The sequence below is a fragment of the Pristis pectinata genome, chromosome 29, assembly GCF_009764475.1.
Source record: "Pristis pectinata isolate sPriPec2 chromosome 29, sPriPec2.1.pri, whole genome shotgun sequence".
NCBI classification, from domain to species: Eukaryota; Metazoa; Chordata; class Chondrichthyes; order Rhinopristiformes; family Pristidae; genus Pristis; species Pristis pectinata.
The window spans coordinates 18,692,978-18,716,711 of NC_067433.1; the positions used below are offsets into that span (position 1 = coordinate 18,692,978).

At 44.7% G+C, this 23,734-nt stretch overlaps 1 protein-coding gene across 6 annotated transcripts in view; it reads right to left on the reverse strand.

Annotated features, from left to right (window-relative positions):
• letm2 (leucine zipper-EF-hand containing transmembrane protein 2) overlaps positions 1–23,734 on the reverse strand; it is a 56,991-nt gene that overhangs the window by 21,005 nt on the left and 12,252 nt on the right. Inside the window, exons 1-3 of one of the 6 annotated variants that reach the window (XM_052041193.1) lie at positions 11,715–11,930; positions 4,024–4,249; positions 2,263–2,314 (exon numbers count right to left, since the gene is read on the reverse strand). In XM_052041193.1, coding sequence (XP_051897153.1) covers positions 2,263–2,309 — 47 coding nt within the window. In that variant the 5' untranslated portion in view covers positions 2,310–2,314; positions 4,024–4,249; positions 11,715–11,930. Of the gene's footprint in view, positions 1–2,262; positions 2,315–3,867; positions 3,995–4,023; positions 4,250–11,714; positions 11,937–18,487; positions 18,527–23,734 lie in introns of those variants that run through there. The other 5 variants (XM_052041198.1, XM_052041195.1, XM_052041192.1 and 2 more) reach the window with 5 other exon arrangements.

Sequence of the window (23,734 nt, forward strand, 5' to 3'; positions counted from 1 at the left end):
CAGATTTCAGACAATACTTTCAGAGTTTATCAGGCCAACCTTCAGGTTTGTTACAGAAGACTCTCCTTGTAACATGAGGTCAAGAGCGGGGCAACAGCTTGACATTTTCAGTGTTCAGATCCATTCACAATCCTGCCCATAGTAAAGTACTCAAACCTACCTATGTCAGGATCCAGAGAACATCCTGCTTACGTCAACATACAGAATATAATGTCCATGCCCCAAAAGAGCAGACAATGATTCCTTGAACAAGAGAAATCCTAATCAACTTTTTTTTTTGCTCTGAACAGTACCATTATTACTAACTTCCCCAAAATCAGATCTGGACTGGATCGCCTCCCAACTCTTCAAAGATTCTTCTTCAGCCATGATATTAAAGCTAGGCAGATGATAAAATACTCACACACATATGGACAAGTAGCTAGACCCATCAAGGTCACAGCATTTTCCTCAATACTGAATCTCTCCATCACTGGTAGATACAAAGACCTCAGGCTAGTTGTTTTAATATAACCTCCACCAAGAAGGAAGCACAAAATCATGTGAATATAATCACCAGATAGTATCCCATCCTGAATTGGGCATATAATCACCAAATCTTTTCTACCCAATATGATTATAGGAACTAAACCTTAGAAAAGGTACATCACAAGTTTCTCAGGAAAAGCAAGTCAGGATACAATCATCCAACCTAGTGGATAAGAAACATGCAGCACTTAAAAGCAATAGATACTGGACAAATGATCCTTCTCCAAATGATAGTTACCATATCCATTCACCTCTCTATTACATCAAAGACCAGACATTCAAGTACAGAGTTTCAATTCTTTAAACTAAATAATTTTCATTGTAACACCTAACAGTGTAAAATCTTTTTACCCAGAGTTACCAAAACTGGATTATTTCAGGGTAATACAAAAATTGTGCTACTTGTATTATTTTGTACAAATCCACATTATAACAGAAAGCTTTGCTCTACGCATGAAGTCACAACTACCTGTACGTTCATCTGTTCCTGCTAACCTGCGAGAACAAAATGTCTTGAAATTGTCCCAAACTTCAACATTAGAAAGCAAATAGGATCAACTAATCAGCGAGGTAAATAATATCAAACAGATGTCTTGTTTACAATAATTCTCTGATTAACATTATTACCTCACTGACTACCCAATTTCAAGTGGCTCGAGCACATAGTCTAAGCTGACACTAAGTGCTGTACCGAGGGAGCGTTGCATTATGAGATCCCATCTCTCGGATAAAATTTAAAGCACAGTTTGGTCTGCCCTCTTAGATGAAGATCAGCTGAGGAATTCTAATGGTCTTAATGATTATTCCTCAATCAATACTACAACACAAAGGGTGATCAACTAAGTCACTACCTGTGGGACCATATTATGTAAAAAATCCCTGATGAGCTTCCTTCCTTTACAACAGTGGTTGTTTTTCCAAAGTTCTTTCCTTGCTTGTAATTGTTCAGGGACATGAAAGGCAAAATGCCAAGCAGGCATAAACATGGGCAACAAGATTTCTCTTTGATCGCTGTCACTAAACATCAAAGAGTACCTGCCGTTGCCTGTACTTGCCTCCCACACATTCAGTTCCACTGAAGATGAAATTGGCCAAGAATAAAAATATTGCTGCCCCTGAAATGAAACCTGGGACTTCTTGTCTGCAGTTCTATGGCATAATCCCTTAAATAGTTGAGCCATCAGGGGTGCTCGAAAGAAACATTTTTCTGGAAATAAGGATTCTAATTTTTCAACGTTGATTGGTTAGTTTGGAATGAAATTGCTTCCATTTTCAACAAAATTATGGCCTTTGTGCAGCTTGTTTTCATTACTGTCTTTATGAAGGATACCAATCACAAACTCTGGATACCATATCTAGATTAAATAAAAACCTTTTGTACCATGTATCGATTAAAGACAATGTCTTGAATTACATGCATCCAGTGGTCTGAGAAAAGACAAGTTCCCCATATCCATCATTTATGCACTGTCAGAACTGAGTAAGTGAGGATTACTTTACCTTTCTCAGCACTGTTAATGCACAAGTTCCATCAATCACTGTGTACATTTAAATATTTAAACATTCATAGCTTCGACAGAAAAAAATCTTGAGCATTTAAAATCAGCTTGACACTGTACAGTTAGCATACAAAACAGCATCATCTGCCTAAAATAAAATTACAGGAGCTCAGAGTTTCAAATGTAACAGTTCCTCAATGATATAACATTTTAATATGATGGTTCTCCATCTTACCTTGATCTGGCAATAGAGGCGAGTAAGGAATAGTTACAATACGCCATGTCTTCTGTAAACAGAACATGTGACTTTAAACAATATATTTGTATAACATCTATGTTAATTAATCCAAAAACTACACCAATAATAAGTTTAGGCAATGTTTTACTTAACAAGTGGGATGCTAGCTTGCACTTTTTTTAAAAAACAAACCTCTACATCGTTTGAAATTTGGGACAATATTTTAAACATTATAAATATAACCCATCACTACAGAAGCAACATATATATTAAATACTCCTTCTTCAAAAAAAATCTGGCATTAAAACACACTCAAATGTACTACATATTGCACTAACGAGCCACAAAATCAGAGTTGGGACTTCACCCTGTAGAAACCAATTAACAGGGGCACAAAAACTGGCCTCTTTATCCAGAGTGAACCATCAGTCAGGTTTCCTAATAGATCATTAACACAATGCAGAGATTCACCTGTTGAATCTGCATGCATGGAGTTACACAGGTTAGGAAACAAGAGATGCCACATCCAGTAAATTGTAACTAGTGCTATTAGGAAGAGAGAACATTTAGCTGATTTTTCTTTAAGATTCAAAAAGAATATTTTTAAGCTCTAAATATATGAAATTATTTAGAAAAAATATAATCAAGATGGCAAATTAAAAATTTAGGTTGAAGCTTGAATTTATGGCCAGCATTTGAAAAAAATAATGTTCAGAAAAACGGCTGATTCTACATTCACACAATTGTGGCAAACCTGTATCCTGATATTGATTCATTACCAACTATTACTAAAGTCTGTAACTTTTATAAGTTAGCTATATCAACAGAAAAATATAATTTTGTTTAAAAACAGAAATAGTTCCTAAATACTTCACTTCTATCAGGCAGTAATAATTGACCCATAATCCAAGTGAACTTAGTTCACTTTCTGGTCCACAATAACAACTCTGTTCATAATTAACTGCTGCAACATTCAAAAGGCAATATCCATTTTGCATTATTATTAAGTCATACAGTAAAAGCACATGAAGGCTGTTGAGAACAGAACTGGGCTCAGATTTGATGGTTCCTTTCCTTCCTTCAAACAAGCCACTAATACTATTGATCTAGGGTTGCACATGAAGGATGGCCATTTGAAGACATTCAGAAGCACAGCCATCAAGTAACATCAATGCAACAAATCAATAGTTTTAGGATGGGGAGGGGCATTCAGCAAACAAAAATGTTCCTTTAAAAAATGTAGGTAGTAGAGCTGTGTAATTGATAATTCCTTTATAATTGGTTTTCAAATGGAATACTGACAGTGCAATTATAAAAGCTATTCACTGTCAGCGACAGTGTAATAAATAGAACTTATATTTGGTTTTCTTGCTGGATCAGCTCATCTACAAAATTCTTGTGCAAGAGTTTCCTTCAAGCAGGAATTTTTGCAATTTTATTATGATATGTCAGTCACTTGAAAATTTAAGGCTCTGCCCAGACTCTCTCCCAGGAATAATATCTATATGCTTTTTTTAAAACCAGGCAAACTGCATCACAAAATATTACCAGAAATAATCATAAAAAGGACACACTGCAGAAGTACAAATAAGTATTCCCTACATTGAATCTTTAGTGAACTGCAAGTATTTTAGAAGATCACCATCAGAAACTGATAAAAAGATGAAAATCAAAATTGCTTTTCAGACTTATGCTTTCAATTACATAAATAGGGGAAGCCACTACCCTGTGGTCTCTATCTTGCAAAACAAAACTTACAACATGTACAGAATCTAGACTGAGATTGTCAAATATCAGTCTAAAAAGCAAACAAGCTTTCGTTCCAATACAGGCCCTATTAACCAGATGTTAAAGCAAAGGCTGAAACTGTCCAAAATTGCTTCAAGACTGTCAACTTGATAGGTGGCACAAGAGATTCTGCAGATGCTGGAATCTGGAGCAACACACGCAAGATGCTGGAGGAACTCAGCAGGTCAGGCAGCATCTATGGAGGGAAATAAACAGTCGACGTTTTGGGTCAAGACCAGGAATCAGCCAGAGTGTCCCCCACTTCAATTGACTGAGCAATAATTAATTGTAACTGTATATTAAGAAGTGAATGGGTTCAGTTGTAATAGATTCCTACTCATAGCATATGGCACAGAAACAGGCCATTTGGGCCACCGCGTCTTTGCAGACCATCAAGAACCATCAAGTAATCCCATTTACCAGTGCTTGATCTAGAGCCTCTTATGCCTTGGCAATTTAAGTGCTCATTCAGGTGCTTCTTGAATGTGAGAATACCTGCCTCCACCACCTTCTCAGGCAATGCTTTCTAATTCACCCTCTGGGTGAAAAAAAACCTTCCTCAGATCCACTCTTACTCCTCACTTTCAACCTATGGTCTTATACACCTCTGCCACGGGGAAAAGTTTCTTACATCTATGCCCCTCATAATTTGGTATACCCCTATCAGGTTCTCTCTTAGACTTCTCTACTCCAAGAGGAACAAACCCAACCTATCCAATCTTTCCTCATAACAGAAATATTCCCTCCTAAGCAGCATTCTGGTGAATCCTCTCTGCATCCTCTTCTGTGAGGTGACCAGAACTGCACATGACATTCCAGCTGTGGCCCAACTAATATTTTATAAAGTTGTACCAAGAACTCCCTGTTCTTATATTCTATGCCCTGACTAATGATGGCAAGCATCTGGTATACCTTCTTCACCTCCCTATCTACCCATGTTGCACTTTCAGGGATTTTCAGACTTGCACACTAAGACCCCTTTGTTCCTCAATTGTCCCTATGGACCTACCATTTATTGCCCGTATCCTACTCTTATAGATTCCTCCCTCACCCCAAAATGCCTCACCTCAGACTTACCAGGATTAAACTCCATCTGACATTTGAACAGCCCACCAATTTGTTGTATCAAAGTAATAAAAATGTACAATTTAGTAAGCTCTTGGGCTGCCATCACAGCACCATCCTTAGGGTACAGAAAGGAACCACTCAACTTGAGGCTATGCCTGTTCCTTGTAGAGCATTTATTCAGTCCCAATGCCTTGCTTTTTCCTGGTAGCCCAGCAGACTACTTTCTCTCAAGCATTATCTAATTCATTTTTGATTGGATACGCAGTTCATATTGTAATGAAAGTTATGAGAAAACATATCAGTGGTAGCAGTGGAAACCAAAATGTCTGCTACTTAATGTACAAATTAAAATGTTATGTATAGATTTAGTCCCAATTTTTATGATTACATCACAAAGGAGTTTTAAGCACCAAGGAAAAATAATTGGAGGTTGATAAGTAAAACAAAAATTTCAAACCCAATCCACCTACTTCCAGTTTTGATAGCGAAACATCAGTCAATGAAACCTCTTAAGGAGGCTACATACCTTGATTTTAACTGCAAATTTATTTTTAACTCAAAGCCAGGATTCCTGACAGGTTAAAAAGAACCAACTAAAATCTTCCCCCAAGATTTTGAAAAGCTTAGCTCCACACAATTAGACCTCCACGATCAGTCTACTCTCACCATGTGACGTCCAACTACTGACCGCCTCTGCCCCTGTACAAGGTCCAAAATTGTTTGCAATATCCTTAACAATATTTCATCCATCACAACACGTGCATTAATGAACTTCCATAGTACATCACCCAACTAGTCAGATCTTATGCGTCTTATCTGTGAAAGTTGATGATGAGAGAATGCAGGTATCACAACCAACTCTGAAAACACCTTCACTCAATATTTATTTTGTATACTTCCAGCAGGTGATCATCACCATCTTCACTCAGCACCAAGAGCAAAAGGAGCAATCACATTATTGCCAAGCAATTCTCTTGCACAAACTGAAATGGGACCTTATTTGAACATAGAACAATACAGCACAATACAGGCCCTTCAGCCCACCATGTTGTGCCGCCCTCCAAACCACACAAGACTACCTAACCCCTTCCTCCCACATATCCCTCCATCTTAAATTCCTCCACATGCTTATCCACCAAGCTCTTGAACTTAACCAACGTATCAGCCTCCACCACCACCCCAGGCAGTGCATTCCATGCACCAACCACTCTCTGGGTGAAAAACCTCCCTCTGACATCTCTTTAACTTCCCACCCATTACCTTAAAGGCATGTCCTCTTGTTTTGAGCATTGGTGCCCTGGGAAAGAGGCGCTGGCTGTCCACCCTATCTATTCCTCTTAATATCTCGTATACCTCTATCATGTCTTCCTTCATCCTCCTTCTCTCCAATGAGTAAAGCCCTAGCTCCCTTAGTCTCTCCTCATAATCCATACTCTCTAATCCAAGCAGCATCCTGGTAAATCTCCTCTGCACCCTTTCCAACGCCTCCACATCCTTCCGATCATGAGGCGACCAGAACTGGACACAGTACTCTAAGTGTGGCCTAACCAGAGTTTTGTAAAGCTGCATCGTTACTTTGCGGCTCTTAAACTCGATCCCACGACTTATGAAGGCTAACATCCCATAAGCTTTCTTAACTACCCTATCTACCTGTGAGGCGATTTTCAGTGATCTGCGGATATGAACCCCCAAATCCCTCTGCTCCTCTACACTGCCCAGAATCCTGCCATTTACCCTGTACTCCGCCTTGGAGTTTGTCCTTCCAAAGTGTACGACCTCGCACTTCTCTGGATTGAACTCCATCTGCCACTTGTCAGCCCAGCTCTGCATTCTATCAATATCCCTCTGTAAGCTTCGACAGCCCTCCACACGACCCACAACACCACTGACCTTTGTGTCATCTGCAAACTTGCTAACCCACCCTTCCACCCCTTCATCTAAGTCATTAATAAATATCACAAAAATTAGAGGTCCTAGAACCGATCCCCGTGGGACACCACTAGTCACAGCCCTCCAATCCAAATGCACTCCTTCCACCACAACTCTCTGCTTTCTACAGGCAAGCCAATTCTGAATCCACACTGCCAAGCCTCCCTGGATCTCTTGGCCTCTGACCTTCTGAAGAAGCCTACCATGCGGAACCTTATCAAATGCCTTACTAAAACCCATGTAGACCACATCCACTGCACTACCCTCATCAATTTTCCTGGTCACCTCCTCAAAGAACCCTATCAGGCTTGTGAGGCAAGATCTTCCCTTCACAAAGCCATGCTGGCTGTCCCTAATCAGTCCATGATTCTCTAAATGCTCATAGATCCTCTCTCTTAGAATCCTTTCTAACAGCTTACCCACCACAGATGTAAGGCTCACTGGTGTGTAATTCCCTGGACTATCCCTACTACCTTTTTTGAATAAGGGGACATTTGCCACCCTCCAATCCTCCGGTACCATCCCCGTGGACAATGAGGACTCAAAGATCCTAACCAACAGTTCAGCAATCTCCTCCCTCGTCTCACGAAGCAGCCTGGGGAATATTCCGTCAGGCCCCGGGGACTTCTCTAACAACTCCAACACATCCTCTCTCTTGATATCTACATACTCTAGAACACTACCCTTACCAACACTGTCCTCAGCATCATCAAGACCCCTCTCCTTGGTGAATACTGAAGAGAAGTATTCATTGAGAACCTCACCCACTTCCACAGCTTCCAGGCACATCCTCCCACCTTTGTCTTTAATCGGACCTACCTTTACTCTAGCCATCCTTCTGCATGTACGAGAAAAAAGCTTTGGGATTCTCCTTAACCCTACTCGCCAAAGCCTTTTCATGTCCCCTTCTCGCTCTCGTCAGCCCCTTCTTAAGTTCCTTCCTTGCTACTCTATATTCGTCACGAGCCCTGTCTGATCCTTGCTGCTTACACCTATGTATGCTACCTTCTTTCTCCTAACTAGTTGTTCCACCTCTCTCGTCACCCACGGTTCCTTCACCCTGCCGTTCCTTCTCTGCCTCACCGGGACAAATTTATCCCTAACAGCCTGCAAAAGATCCCTGAACATTGACATCTCCATAGTACATTTCCCTTCAAAAATGTCATCGCACTCCCAAGTTCTTGCCTTGTAGCCTCATAATTCACCTTTCCCCAATTAAATACCTTCCCGTCCTCTTTGCTCCTATCACTGTCCATGACAATTCTAAAGGTTATGGAGCAATGGTCACTGTACCCCAAATGCTCACCCACCGATAGATCTGTCACCGGTCCCGGTTCATCACCCTTTGCATTTTTGCTTTGTTGTATGTACACTCAGTAATTACATGTGTACAAGGCATATTGTAATAGTTCAAAATGGAACACTGGGTTCAATCCTTCAGTATTTTCACAGATGATGTGAATTTTGTTTACATATAATAATTATATTTACTGCACAACCTACATTGTAAATCAAATCATTTGCAAGAAGAAAAAGTGTTCTTAACAACAAGAGCAACATAAAGGGAAAACATTAAAAACAAATTTTTAAACTGAGTCAAGGTAACACATGCTTACAGTAACTTAGTCATGATCAACAAAATACAGAAGGCAGGCTGGCCAGCTGTTATAGGGCAGCATACTGGTGAAACTAATAGAGCCACTGCCTCACAGCTCCAGTGAAGAAGTTCAATCCTGAGCTCTGGTGTTGTCTGTGTGGAGTTTGCACATTCTCCGTGACCATAAGACATAGGAGCAGAATTAGGCCATTCAGCCCATCAAGTCTGCTCCACCATTCAATCATGGCTGATTTTGTTTTCTCAACCCCATTCTCCCATCTTCTCCCTGTTATCCTTAACCCCTTTACCAATAAATAACCTATCAATCTCTGCCTTAAATGCACCCAGTGACTTGGCCTCCACAGCCTTCCATGGTAACAAATTCCACAGATTCATCACCCTCTGGCTGAAGAAATTCCTCCTCATCTCAGTCCTAAAGGGATGTCCCTTTATTCTGAGGCTATGCCCTCAGATCCAAGACTCTCCTACTAATGGAAACATCCTCTCCACGTCCACCCTATCCAGACCTTTCAGTATTCGGTAGGTCTCAACGAGATTCCCCCTCGTCCTTCTGAACTCCAAGTACAGGCCAAGAGTCATCAAACGCTAATCATACATTAAGTCTTTCATTCCCGGGATCATGCTTGTGAACCTCCTCTGGACCCTCTCCAGGGCCAGCACATTTTTCCTAAAATATGGGCCCCAAAATTCCTCAGAATATTCCAAATGCAGTCTGACCAACACCTTATGAAGCCTCAGCAGTACATCCTTGCATCAGAACAAGTAGGTATCCCCCGGATGCTCCAGTTTCTCCCACATTGCAAACACGTGTAGGCTGGTAGGGTAACTGGCCACTGTACACGTGTAGGCAAGTGGTGGTCTTCTGAGCTCGACGTGACATTGAACTCTTCTTCTGCCATCTCTGCCTCCATGACCATTGCTTTGGACATCCCTTTAGGACTGAGATGAAGAGGAATTTCTTCAGCCAGAGGGTGATGAATCTCTGCAATTTGTTACCATGGACGGCCGTGGAGGCCAAGTCACTGGTTGCATTTAAGGCAGAGATTGATAGGTTATTGATTGGTAAGGGGGTTTAAGGGTTACTGGGAGAAGATGGGAGAATGGGGTTGAGAAAACAAAATCAGCCATGATTGAATGGTGGAGCAGACTCGATGAGCTGAATGGCCTAATTCTGCTCCTATATCTTATGATCACAGGGAGAATGTGCAAACTCCACACGGGCAGCACCAGAGATCACTTTATTACTAAGTGCCACCTCCCCTCCCCTCCCCTCCCCACCACTACCCCGACTCCCTCCACCCCCTCACCACTACCCCGACTCCCTCCCACCCTCACCACTACCCCGACTCTCCCCTCCCCCCACCACTACCCCCACTCCCTCCCCTACCCGTACTCCCTCCCCCTCCCCAGCACTAACCCCACTCCCTCCCCCCTCCCCACCACTAACCCCACACCCTCCCCCCCACTACCCCCACTCCCTCCCACCCTCCCCACCACTACCCCCACTCCCTCCCACCACTACCCCCACTCCCTCCCCTCCCCCCCACCACTACCCCCACTCGCTCCCCTCCCAACCACTACCCCACTCCCTCCCCACCACTACCCCAACTCCCTCCACCCCCTCCCCAGCACTACCCCAACTCCCTCCCTACCACTACCCCACTCCCTCCCCCTCCCCACCACGAACCCCACTCCCTCCCCCTCCCCACCACTAACCCCTCCCCCTCCCCAACACTAACCCCACTCCCTCCCCCCTCCCCACCACTAACCCCACTCCCTCCCCCCTCCCCACCACTACCCCAACTCCCTCCCCACCACTACCCCAACTCCCTCCCCCCCTCCCCACCACTACCCCAACTCCCTCCCCCCCTCCCCACCACTACCCCAACTCCCTCCCCCCTCCCCCCCACTACCCCAACTCCCTCCCCCCTCCCCCCCACTACCCCAACTCCCTCCCCCCTCCCCCCCACTACCCCAACTCCCTCCCCCCTACTACCCCAACTCCCTCCCCCCTCCCCACCACTATCCCAACTCCCTGCCCCCCACTAGCCCAACCTCCCCCCTCCCCAACACTACCCCAACTCCCTCCCCCCCACTACCCCAACTCCCTCCCCACCACTACCCCAACTCCCTCCCCCCCCTCCCCACCACTACCCCCACTCCCTCCCCACCACTACCCCAACTCCCTCCCCCCCTCCCCACCACTACCCCAACTCCCTGCCCCCCACTACCCCAACTCCCTCCCCCCCTCCCCACCACTACCCCAACCCCCTCCCCCCCAACTCCCTCCCCCCCTCCCCCCACTACCCCAACTCCCTCCCCCCCTCCCCACCACTACCCCCACTCCCTCCTCTCCCCCCCACCATTACCCCCACTCCCTCCCCTCCCAACCACTACCCCACTCCCTCCCCCTCCCCACCACTACCCCCACTCCCTCCCCCCTCCCCACCACTACCCCAACGCCCTCCCCACCACTACCCCAACGTCCTCCCTCCCCACCACTACCCCAACTCCCTCCCGCCCTCCCCACCAATACCCCAACCCCCTCCCGCCCTCCCCACCAATACCCCAACCCCCTCCCCACCACCACCCCAACTCCCTCCCCCTCCCCCCACTACCCCAACTCCCTCCCCCTCCCCCCACTACCCCAACTCCCTCCCCCTCCCCCCACTACCCCAACTCCCTCCCCCTCCCCCCACTACCCCAACTCCCTCCCCCCACTACCCCAACTCCCTCCCCACCACTACCCCAACTCCCTCCCCACCACTACCCCAACTCCCTCCCCCCTCCCCACCACTACCCCCACCGACTCCCCAGTCCCCTCTCAGTCCCTACCCCACCATCCCCCCCTACCCATCCATACCCCCATCCATCCCCTCCCCCCTCTGTCCCACCTCCCGTCTCCTCCCCTCAGTCCCTACCCCCTCCCGTCCCGTCCCCTCCCCCTCGTCCTCCTCCCTATTCCCCGCTCCTCCCGAGTCCCTTGCCCCCCCAGGCCCCACCCCCGGTTCCTCCCCCCTCCGCCTTCAGCTCCGTTGACACTCACCGGCCAAACCCCCGCCCATGTGACGGCTCCGCCGCTCACAGGGCGGCCCGGAGCGGGCGGCCGCCGCGCCCGACCACCAACCGACGGGCTCGCGACATAACGGCTGGGGGCGGGCGCCAACCGTCAACCCGCCGCGCGCTCAGCCCACCCGGCCCCTCGCCACCGTGAATGATTGACACTTCAAGTTCCCAATGAAAAAGGCAAGAGGAAAGATTGACACATTGCTCCCCAATGAAAGCTTCAGGATTGTGTTCGGTTCCATTGTGACGTTTGACCGGTAAAGAAACCAATGGACGGGATGGATGGGCGTGGCCTCAGTGGGACATTGGCAGCAAGGGGAGGTCTGCAAATTGCATGTGTTTACAGAACAAAATAATGGTCTCTGCATAGAAGCAAATGCTGACACTAAGCCACCTTATAAATAGTTGTCCAGATTCTGTGAACTGATTGCTGTGGTAAATTGGTTTATTATTGTCACAGGTACCAAGTGAAAAACCTGTCTTGCATATTGTTTGTACAGATCAATTCTTTACATGGTGCATTGAGGTAGTACAGGGTAAAACAATACAGAATGCAGAATGAAGTGTTACAGTTACAAAGAAAGTGCTTTGCAGGTAGACAATAAGGTGCAAGGACATAACGAGGTAGGTTGTGAGGTCAAGAGTCCATTTTATTGTACTAGGGAACATTCAATAGTCTTATAACAGCGGGAATAGAAGTTGTCCTTGAGCCTGGTGGTACGTGCTTTCAGGCTTTTGCATCGATGGGAGGGGGGAGAAGAGAGAATGTCCCGGGTGGGTGGGGTCTTTGATTATGTTAGCCTTTTTACCGAGAAGTATAGACAGAGTCCGTTAAGGGGAGGCTGGCTTCTGTGATGTGCTGAGCTGTGTCCACAACTCTCTGCAGTTTCTTGCGGTCACGGACAGAGCAGTTGCCGTACCAAGCTATGATGCATCCCGGATAGGATGCTTTTTATGGTGTATCGATAAAAATTGATGAGGGTCGACGGGGACATGCCAAATTTCTTTAGCCTCCTGAGGAGGTAGAGGCACTGGTGAGCTTTCTTCGCCGTGGCGTCTACATGGTTGGACCAGGACAGGCTATTGGTGATGTTCACTCCTGGACACTTGAAGCTCTCAACCCTCTTGACCTCAGCACCATTGATGTAGACAGGTGCATGTACACCGCCCCCGCTTCCTGAAGTCAATGACCAGTTCTTTTGTTTTGCTGACATTGAGGGAAAGGTTGTTGTCATGACACCCTGTCACTAGGCTCTCTATCTCCTTCCTGTACTCTGACTCATCATTATTCGAGATACGGCCCACTATGGTGGTATCATCTGTAAACTTGTAGATGGAGTCAGAGCAGAATCTGGCCATGCAGTGGTGAGTGTATAAGGAGTAGAGTAGAGGGCTGAGGACCAGTGTTGAGAATAATTGTGCCGGAGCTGTTGCTGCCTATCCTTATTGATTGCGATCTGTTGGTCAGGAAGTCAAGGATCCAGTTGCAGAGGGAGGTGTTTTGTCCCAGGTCTCGGAGTTTGGTGATGAGTTTGCTTGGAATTATAGTGTTGAAGGCGGAGCTGTAGTCAATAAACAATAGTCTAAAGTAGGTGATCACTGTCCATATGCTCCGGAGATAAGTCTAGGGCCAGGGAGATGGCGTCCACCGTACGCCGCTTTACCTCATGATTTAGAATTATAGAGTAATGCGGCATAGAAACAGCCCCTTTGGCCCAACTCATTCATGCCGACCATGGTACCCACCACACTAATCCCATTTGCCCGCATTTGGCTCATATCCCTCTCAACCAGTGGTTTTCAACCTTTTTCATGCTGTGGCCCCCCCAGAACATGTCCTTGTTAGATGATGGACCCCCAAAGCCCACAAAATCAAACAATTGATAATTCATGCATACAACACTTAAATTACTGCACATAGGCCCTATTGAAATAGTGACTATTTCAATCACCGATAATAACCAGCGGTGTCTTTCAGTGTTCAGTTCAATGTCAAGGTTGTGCCTGTTTTGCACTGCAGAGTTTGTCCAAACGTGGTGGTGTCACGAACCAGCAACAAAAGAAACACACTGAATCATGATTCAGTGTTAAAAACTACTTTATTAATAACTATTTATGACAATAAGAAAAATAAAAGTAAAAATGTTAGAATGTTAGAAGTAAAAATGTTAAACCTTGAACATTAACCCCAAAACTAAACTCTTCGTGTGTGTGTGTGGCAAAGTCCCAAACTCCAAGTCCAGGAATAGTTTTTGAAGTTCAGTTCTGCAAGCCGTAAGGTGAAACGTGAGCAAAGGCTTCTTCAACAACCACTGTTGTCTGAAGATAAAACGTAGATGTAGAGAACATAGAGAGAGTAATTATGCCATCCAAATGTTCCACGATGGAACCCAAACGACACCTCAGTGTTTACGGTAGTGACTTCCTCACCCCGAAAAGCATCCGAATCGTGGCCGTCCACACAAATACCTGTTTCCCTCTACAGGTTAACGACAAAGTGAACTCCACCGGATTACTTCCAATTTCCATACATGGATTGTAGTAACAGACACAGTTATTGTTTCTCATCCATTGATAGAGAAACTAGCAGGCTGGTGTCTCTCTCCCTTTTCTCTCTCTCTCTTCTCTGACTGACTTCTTCAACAATGTCATTACGTCCTTTATCTTTAGTTGACGTAAGCTCGCCACACACACACACACACACACACACACACACACACACACACACACACACACACACACACACACACACACTACTATACTAACTCTATCTTAAAGGGACATTCACCGAGTCTGTAACAGTGGTATGTGCGACAAACATACGCGTATGTCATCCTCAATATTCAATCTTGATCTGTATTTGGTTTTCATGGCAGTGACTGCAGAAAATGCTATTTCACACAAGTAAGTGGTTGCAAATGGTAACAGAACATTGACGGCTTTGCCAGACAACAGTGGATACTCCTGGGAACATGCTATCCAAAACGACAACAGCGACATTCGGTTGAACTGCAAGCGCAAAGTCCTGTCAGATGACAGTTCAGCCAATTCTTCTTGTTCACGTCCAGTTAAATCAGTAAGCATGCATTCAAGTGGATTTCGAATCCAATCAAACATGCTCATGTCATCATTGCTGAAATACTCATGGAAATAATTTGACAGCTGTTGAATATGGTTCAAAACAGTGCTCGTAATGGCCTCTGTCCTAGTCTTGTTCATTGTCAGAAAGTCAGCCAGCAACGGAAACATATTATAAACGCCTTGCTCGCATCTTCCCTTCCAGATACAGAATGTTTTCTGGAAGGCATTGATTTTGTCATGTGCTTTCAGAATATTTGAGCCAGGTCCTTGCAGTGATAGATTTAAAAATGTTGAAAATATCTGCAAGATAAGCTAATCTGGCAACCCACGTCTCATCTGTCAAGAACTGTGCCAATGATCTGTCATGCTCATTTAGAAAAATGAGCAGTTCATCTTGCAATTCATAAACACGCTGCACAACGCGGCCTCGACACAGCCATCTGACTTCTGTATGTAGCAACAAATGCTTATGCTCGGCTTCCATTTCACAGCATATGTTTTCAAACAAACGATGATTGAGCAGCCTGGCTTTGATGAAGTTAACAATTTTAATGCATGTGGAAAACACATCCGCAAGATTTTCATCCATATCCTTTGCAGCCAAAGCCTCACAGTGGGTTGCTGCTACATGTGGAGCTACTTCTTTCACTCGTGCGACTAAACCCGACTTCCGTCCTGTCATTGCGGCACCATCCGTGCATACTCCAATACGCTGTGTCCACACCAATGCCGATTGTACAAAAAAAGTGTCAAGCACACGGAAAAGTTCTTCACCGGTTGTATGCCCTGGGAGCACCTTGCCTCTCCTTCCCAGCAATATCGAATATAAACCAACAACTGCACAGCACTGGCAACATCAGTACTTTCATCGAGCTGAATCGCAAATCTGACTTGCTGAAGACGTGCTATCAGTTGGCTCTGTATGCCTTCTGCCATATCGCCAATTCTCCTGCTTACTGTGTTATCAGACAGTGGAATGGCTTACAGTTTTTGACTGGATTCTTTTCCCAGTACAACTTCGCACATATCTACTGCTGCAGGCAGTATAAGCTCTTCTCCAATTGTGTGAGGCTTTCTGGAACGTGCTATTCGTAATGTTACCAAATATGATGTGCGAAGAGCCTTCTCATTTACAGTGGCGCAGGCTGTCATTTTGCCTTTCTGCTTGAGGTACAGCTCCTTTTGCCACTCAAAATATTCCTTTGGCTTACTGGCAATATCTGGATGCACTGTTGTTAAATGGCGCTTCAATTTCGCTGGTTTCATTGCATCGTTGGACAGTGTTTACAAACACACAACACAGAGAGGTTGGTCCGCATTTGTCCCCACTGCGATGAAGCCATATGAAATGTATTATGGATCGTACTTGTGTTGTTTTCTCTTTCGGTCACCCTTATCCCCTTCGTCATCAGAATCTTCTGGGTTTCTGGTCAGCTTTTCTCTTCAGAAATTTCTCCATACTCAGCAATACACGCTGGACAGTTTAATTACTATTACTGATAAACAAAATTATCAAAACTAATCTAAAATTTACACGCTTGTGCACTTTCCATTTAACAGTGACGTCGTGACGTCACTGTGGCGTAAATGCACAGTAAGTAAGCAATATTATTAAGGCACACCAACAACGTCACTCAGTCTCGCTAACACTACAGTGCACAACAGAATAGTAGTGAGTAGTGAACACTACTGACTACACAAATCGAATATTGAGTGACAGCTTACCAGAACAGAACACCGTCTAAGTCTCTAAGATTGTCGCCTATAACAGATAGAATAGATATGGCCAATTTTCTGAATAGTGGAAAACTGGAGCAAGCAAGTAAGCTACGTCTTTTGTAACAGCTCGCTTTTCCATTTTTTTCTTGGCTTGCTCACGGACCCCCGGCAACCCGCCATGGACCCCCAGGGGTCCGCGGACCACAGGTCGAAAACCTCTGCTCTAAACCACTTCTGGCCATGTACTTATCCAAATGTCTTTTAAATGTTGTAATTTTACCTACCTCAACCACTTCCTCTGGCAGCTCATTCCATACATGCACCACCCTCTGCATGAAGAAGTTGCCCCTCATGTACCTTTAAAATTTTTCACCTGACTCCTTAAACCTATGCTTTCAAGTTTTTTGTTCCCCTTCCCTGGGAAAAAGACTACAAGCATTTACTCTATCTATGACCCTTATGATTTCATACATCTCTATAAGGTCAGCCCTCAATTGGAACTTGTCTTGCATACCATTCATACAGATCAATTCATTACACAGTGCATTGAGGTAGTACAAGGTAAAGCAATAACACAATGCAGAATAAAGTGTAACAGCTACAGAGAAAGTGCAGTGCAGGTAGACAATAAGGTGCAAGGTCATAACAAGGTAGATTGTTACCTTGTATAATCATATACCTTATCGTATATCTCAATCCATCTCAAGTTCAAGAGTCCACTTCAGTCTCCTCGACCCCAAAGATTAAAGTCCTAGCCTGCCCAACCTCTCCCTATATCTCAGGCCCTTGAGTCCTGGCAGCATCCTTGTAATTCTTTTCTGCATTCTTTCCTGTTTAATGGTGTTTTTCCTATAAGAGATCAACCAGAACTTTACACAATACTCCAAGTGTTGTCTCACTTGGAGAAAGCATGGAAAGCATCCTATCTGGATGCATCACGGCTTGGTATGGCAACTGCTCTGCCCGGGACCGCAAGAAACTGCAGAGAGTTGTGGACACAGCCCAGCACATCACGGACACCAGCCTTCCCTCCATGAACTCTGTCTCATGACCTCTCACTACCTTGGTGAAGCAGAGACCCCACCCACCGGGTCATTCTCTCTTCTCCCTTCTCCCATCAGGCAGAAGATACAGGAGCCTGAGGGTATATACCACCAGGCTCAAGGACAGCTTCTATCCCGCTGTTATAAGACTATTGAACAGTTCCCTTATACAATGAGATGGACTCTTGACCTCACAATCTACCTTGTTGTGACCTTGCACCTTATTGTCTACCTGCAATGCAGTTCCCTGTAGCTGTGACACTTTACTCTGTATCCTGTTATTGTTTTTACCCTGTACTACCTCAGTGCACTGTGTAATGAATTGATCTGTATGAATGGTAGCAAGACAGGTTTTTCACTGTACCTCGGTACAAGTGACAATAATACACCAATACCAATACCAACATTTTGCACAACTGCAGCATAGTTTCAGCTTATTAAATCACATTGGAGCCAAGGTTGTGTCAGCACACAGACCCTTTTCTCAATCCTCCTCACTGCACCTCTCCTCCAATGAACCTTTCATTGGAGTGGAGTTAATCTACAGGACAAATGGGAACCTGTTTAACCTTTGTCACCTTAACTCCAGAAACAAGATCTCTGCAAATACCATTGATTCTGAGATGCCTATGAAGCTTGCGTTTGGAGATCAAACACCACAGTCTCCTTGACTGAAGTGTACAATGGACCTTACACGAAATACCTGGAAGACAAAGGTCCTCTACTGCTCCTGATACAGGGTTTCAACCTGAAACATCGACAGTTCCTTTCCTCCCATAGATGCTGTTCAACCTGCTGAGTTCCTCCAGCAGATTGTTTGTTGCTCCAAAGTCCAGAGTATGCAGTCTCCTGTGTCCTCTACTGCTGTTATACAACACCACACCCAGACAATGAGAATCCACAACATGACCTTGTAAAACGTAGATCACTGTCGGAATTCTGGAACTACCTGTAAGGAAAGACAGACAATGATGATGAAATTTAGAATGGCACGCTGTGCTAACTGAGGAAAAGAGATGTTCCAAGTCCAAAACCTCAAACCATCACTAAAATCATAGTCTACCAAGCAGCAATAATCTCCGACCTCGTGTGCTTCAGTGACAATCTACAGTAGCCATTCAAAGCCCTGGAGCAGTACCGCCAACATTCCATCTCCAAAATCCTCCAAATTCATTGACAGGATTGACAAGGCATGTCAGCACCCTCTCTCAGGCTAACTTACCCAGCATCAAGTCTCCATATGGCTGACATCAGACACCTGAAACTCTGAATTCTGTCATAGCAAGAGATTTCCAGGAGGACAGAGAAAAAAGGATTTTCTCAAAGCTTCCTTGCAAAAAAGAGTGCCAATGTAGGTGTCCAATGCTGGGCATGTGAATGTCATGGCCTGCCCAAGGTGGCTAACTGGTTGTAACCAAGGTCTCAAGACTGGGGTTGGCTTGGGAAACAACACTGACATTGGTTCACTTAAGCTTCTGATGGATTTGGAGGATCTTTCTAAGACAGTGTTGATGGTATCTTTTCAGTGCCGTAAGGTGCCTGTTGTTGGTAATTCAGATTCAGATTAGAGACACAGGAGACTGCAGATGCTGGAACCTGGAGCAATACAGATGCTGGAGGAACTCAGCAGGTCAGACTTGTCGACAGATGCTGCCTGACCCTGCTGCCAGAAGCATCTTGTGTGTTGCTTCAGATTCAGATTAGCTTGTTGTCATATACACCAGGGTACAATGAAATTCCTTGCTTGCATGAAGCTCACAGAGTAAACAGTACACATGGTAATAATAAATACAATAATAAATACACTTATGAGCAGAAAACAATGGAATGATGCAAAGTAATCTGAGGTAATGTAAAAAGAAATGCTAAAGTGATGATAAAGGGATAATCAAGAGAGGTAGAATTAAGAGTCAAAGAACGTGACAGCTCCACTGGGAAGGGGATGTGAAAGAGGTCTTAGAGGCATAGGAGGCAGGAATCACTGTTGTCTGGTCATTTGTGAGCTTTGTGCCAAGTAAAACTCAAACACCCTTTTCCTCAATCATCCAAAGGCATGCTGGTGCCTTGAAGACGATAGTAAGTTTCATCAGTGGTATCTGCCTTTGCTGAGAGGTGGCTCTTAAGATGTGGGAAGTGGTCCACATTTTCCAGGGTTTCATCCTGAACATTTATTGTTGGAGAGCAATGTGGAGCAGCTCGGACAGGTTGGCAGAGGACCTTCGTCTTGCAGATATTGAGTGGAACGTCCATCCTTTCCTATACTTCATTGAATGAGTTGATGGTGGCTTTGAGTTTGGCCTCCAAAACTGCATAAACACAAGTGTTGTCTGTGTATTGCAACTCAAACTCAGTGGTTGAGTTGATGGGTTAATAGTAATGGTTAAAGGTAAAAATAGAAGCTACGGATGGTTAGCAGAAACAGCTAAAAGATGCTGTAACAGAATGATGCACCAGGATTGTAGCCCTTTCATTATGGAAAGATGCTGGCTGGAAGAAAGTCCCCTAATTGCTCAGAAGAACTGGTGATTCGCCCAAAGATAAATGGAGTTCTGATTAAGTATGACAATCCACATTTAGCTGTAACAAAAAGGACAAAATATTGGAAGAATAAATCAGTCAGTCTGTCTGCCATGAGTCAAAGCACCTCCTTTTCCTTTTGTAATATCATCCAAGAAACACCATCCAAGAATACACACATATTATATCAGAAGGTGTGAACGCAAGATTGTAAGAAATAGGACCAATCCCTTCAGTCTGCTTCACCAGTCAATAAGATTCTAGCTGATCTGTTCTTGGCCTCAATTGCACTTTCCTGTCTATTCCCTATAGCCCTTTATTCTCCCATAGTGTGAAATCAATCCATCCCAGCCTTGGATATATTTAGCACTTCAGCCTCCAGAGTATTTTGAGGTGAAGAATTCCAAAGATTTCCAATCCTTTGAGAGGAGAAAATTTCCTACACCTTCATCTTAAATAGGAGACCCTTTATTATGAAACTGTCCCACCTCATTCTAGGTTCCCCCAGGAGAGAGAACATCCTGCGTGCAAACATCCAGTCAAGCCCTCTCAGAATCTTCTGTGTTTCAGTAAGAGTTTGGACATAGAGAGATGTATTATTAGTTAATATCGAAAGCAAGTCTATTTCAGTGGGAAATTGCACCCTGTGAAAAATGTATGATCGGATGGTTTTATCTTCTTGGGATGTCTATGAGACTCATAGCTTCAAAGCAATCGTTCACCTAGGTAGCCGTCTGGAATTTGTATCTTAGTTGAATAAACCAAAGCCTTAATCAACTAGCAGTTGGACTAATTTCATTGGTTATTTAAGAATAAATGGGCATGGTCTCAGCATAAAGGGTCAGTCATTTACACTGAAATGAGGGGGACTCAAGGGATATGGAACAGGGAACATGGTATGGCTTCACCCATTGAAGGGCAGAGCAGATTTGATGAGCTGTGTGACCTCATCTGGCTTCTATTCCTTATGTCCCCAGACATTCTATCCTCTGAATCCTAAATTAATACACACACACACACAAACACTCACCCCCACATACACAAACGCACACCCCCACACACACACACCCCTGAGAAAATTGTTTCATCCCCATTTTTTAATCACATGGGTGGCTCACCTGCACAAGGGGGGAGGAGCAAGCGTCCAAGGAAATAGCGGGAGAACTCTCCCCGGTGAGGGGAGTTGACAGACACTTCTGATATTGAGGATGGATAAAATCATGTCACTAACGATGGATTTAGAAAACAGGAGAGGCCCACAAGAGTACACAATGTGCAGGGGGGGGGGTTACTTAAAAAAAGTAATTAGGAGGGTGAAGAGGGGGCATGAAATAACACTTGAATCAGAATCTGAATCAGATTTATTATTACTGACTTAGATGAGGTGAAATTTCTTGTTTTGCGGCAGCAGTAGAGTGCAAAGAGATAAAATGACAATAAACCACAAAAATAAATAAATAATGCAAAAGAAAAGGGGGATAATGAGGTAGTGTTCATGGACTGTTCAGAAATCTGACGGTGGAGGGGAAGAAGCTGTTTCTGAATTGTTGAGTGTGGGTCTTCAGGCTCCTGTACCAAAATTAGAAATTTGGGATGTCCCCTTTGACCCTCACCAATATTTATCGATGCACCATAGAAAGCATCCTATCTGGATGCATCATAGCTTGATATGGCAGCTGATCTGCCCATGACCATAAGAAACTACAGAGAGTTGTGGACACAGCTCAGCACATCATGGAAATTAGCCTCCCCTCCATGGACTCTGTCTGTACTTCTCGTTGCCTTAGTAAAGGATCCAGCATAATTAAAGACCCCACCCACCCTGGACACTCTCTCTTCTCCCCCCTCCCATGGAGCAGAAGATACAAAAGCCTGAAAGCACGTACCACCAGGCTCAAGGTCAGCTTCTACCCTGCCGTTATAAGACTATTGAACGGTGCCCTAGTACGATAAGATAGACTCTTGACCTCAGTCTACCTCGTTATGACCTTGCACCTTATTGTCTACCTGCACTACACTTTATTCTGTATTCTGTTATTGTTTTACCCTGTACTACTACCTCAATACACTGCGTAATGAATTGATCTGTATGACGGTATGCAAGACAAGTTTTTCACTGTACCTCGGTACAAGTGACAATAGTAAACCTATTTCCAAGATTAAGATTAAGGAAAACCTCAAAGGTGCCATCGGGGCCAAAGCAGGAATCCTTGTGTTGAGCCAAAAGACATAGGTGAGGTCATTAATCACTTTGCAGCCAGAGAATTCCAATTGGGGGACACCAGAATTCCAGGTCCAATCAGCACCAAGAGGGAGGAGCTATGTCTTTGCAGGCTTATAGGCAGTGCAGTGGGGCAGCTTGTACAGCTACTGCATCACAGCTCCAGTGACGTGGGCTCCATCCTACCCTCTGGTGCTGTCCTTGGGGAGTTTGCACGTTCTCCCTCTAACTGTGTGGGTTTCCTTTGGGTGCTCTGGTTTCTTCTCACATCCCAAAGATGTGCAGGTTGGTAGGTTAATTGGCTGTAAGCTCGTCCTAGTCAAGATGGGTGGTAGAATTGATGGGAATGTGGGGAGAATAAGTTACAGGGAAATTTAGTGGGGGAATGGGATTGATCTGTGAGCTGGCATAGACTCAATGGGCTGATGGCCTCCTATCGTCATAAGGAAATATGGAAATCTCCAGGGCCTGTTGACATGTATCCCAGGCTGATACAGGAGACAAGGGAAGAGATTGCTGGGGCTCTGCTGGAAATTTTCAAGCCTTCTCTCAAAAGGTGCCAAATGATTGGATGACAGTGAATGTAGTATCTTTTAAATGTATCTGCACCTGGAGAGGCAGGGATTGTTCAGCATGGCTTAATAAAGTGTAGATGCTATCCGACTAATTGAATTTTTCCAAGAGTTCACCAAGTGGTCTACATGAACTTCACTCAGGCTTTTGACATCTCCCCATGTGGGAGACTCATTGGAAAGGTAGAAAGAGTCCATGGAATCCAGGACAATTAGACAAATTAAATCCAAAACTCGCTTGATATTAAGAGGCAGAGGGTGAAGGTTGAGAGTTGTTTTTGCAATTGGAAGACTGTGAGCAGTGGTGTATCGCAGGGATCGGTGTTGGGACCCTTGCCACTTGTTGTATACAGGCCGTTCCTGCGTAACAAATGTACGACTTATAAACACCCCTACATACGAGCGAGCTCCCATAATATTATTAAATCCAGAAGTCCGACCATAAGATACAGGAGCAGAATTAGGCCATTTGGCCCAACAAGTCTGCTCCGCCATTCAACCATGGCTGATTTTTTTTTCAACACCATTCTTCTGCCTTCTCCCTGTAACCCTTAACCCCTTTAACAATCAAGACCTATCAATCTCTGCCTTAAAATACACCCAATGACTTGATATCCACAGCCCTCAGTGGCAACAAATTCCACAGATTCAGCACCCTTTGGCTGATGAAATCCCTCCTCACCTCAGTATTAAAGGGTCATCCCTTTATTCTGAGGCTGTGCCCTCAGATCCTGGACTCTCCTACTGATGGAAACATCCTCTCCACGTCCACTCTATCCAGGCCTTTCAGTATCCAGTAGGTTTCAATGAGATCTCCCCTCATTCTTCTGAACTCTATCGAGTATGG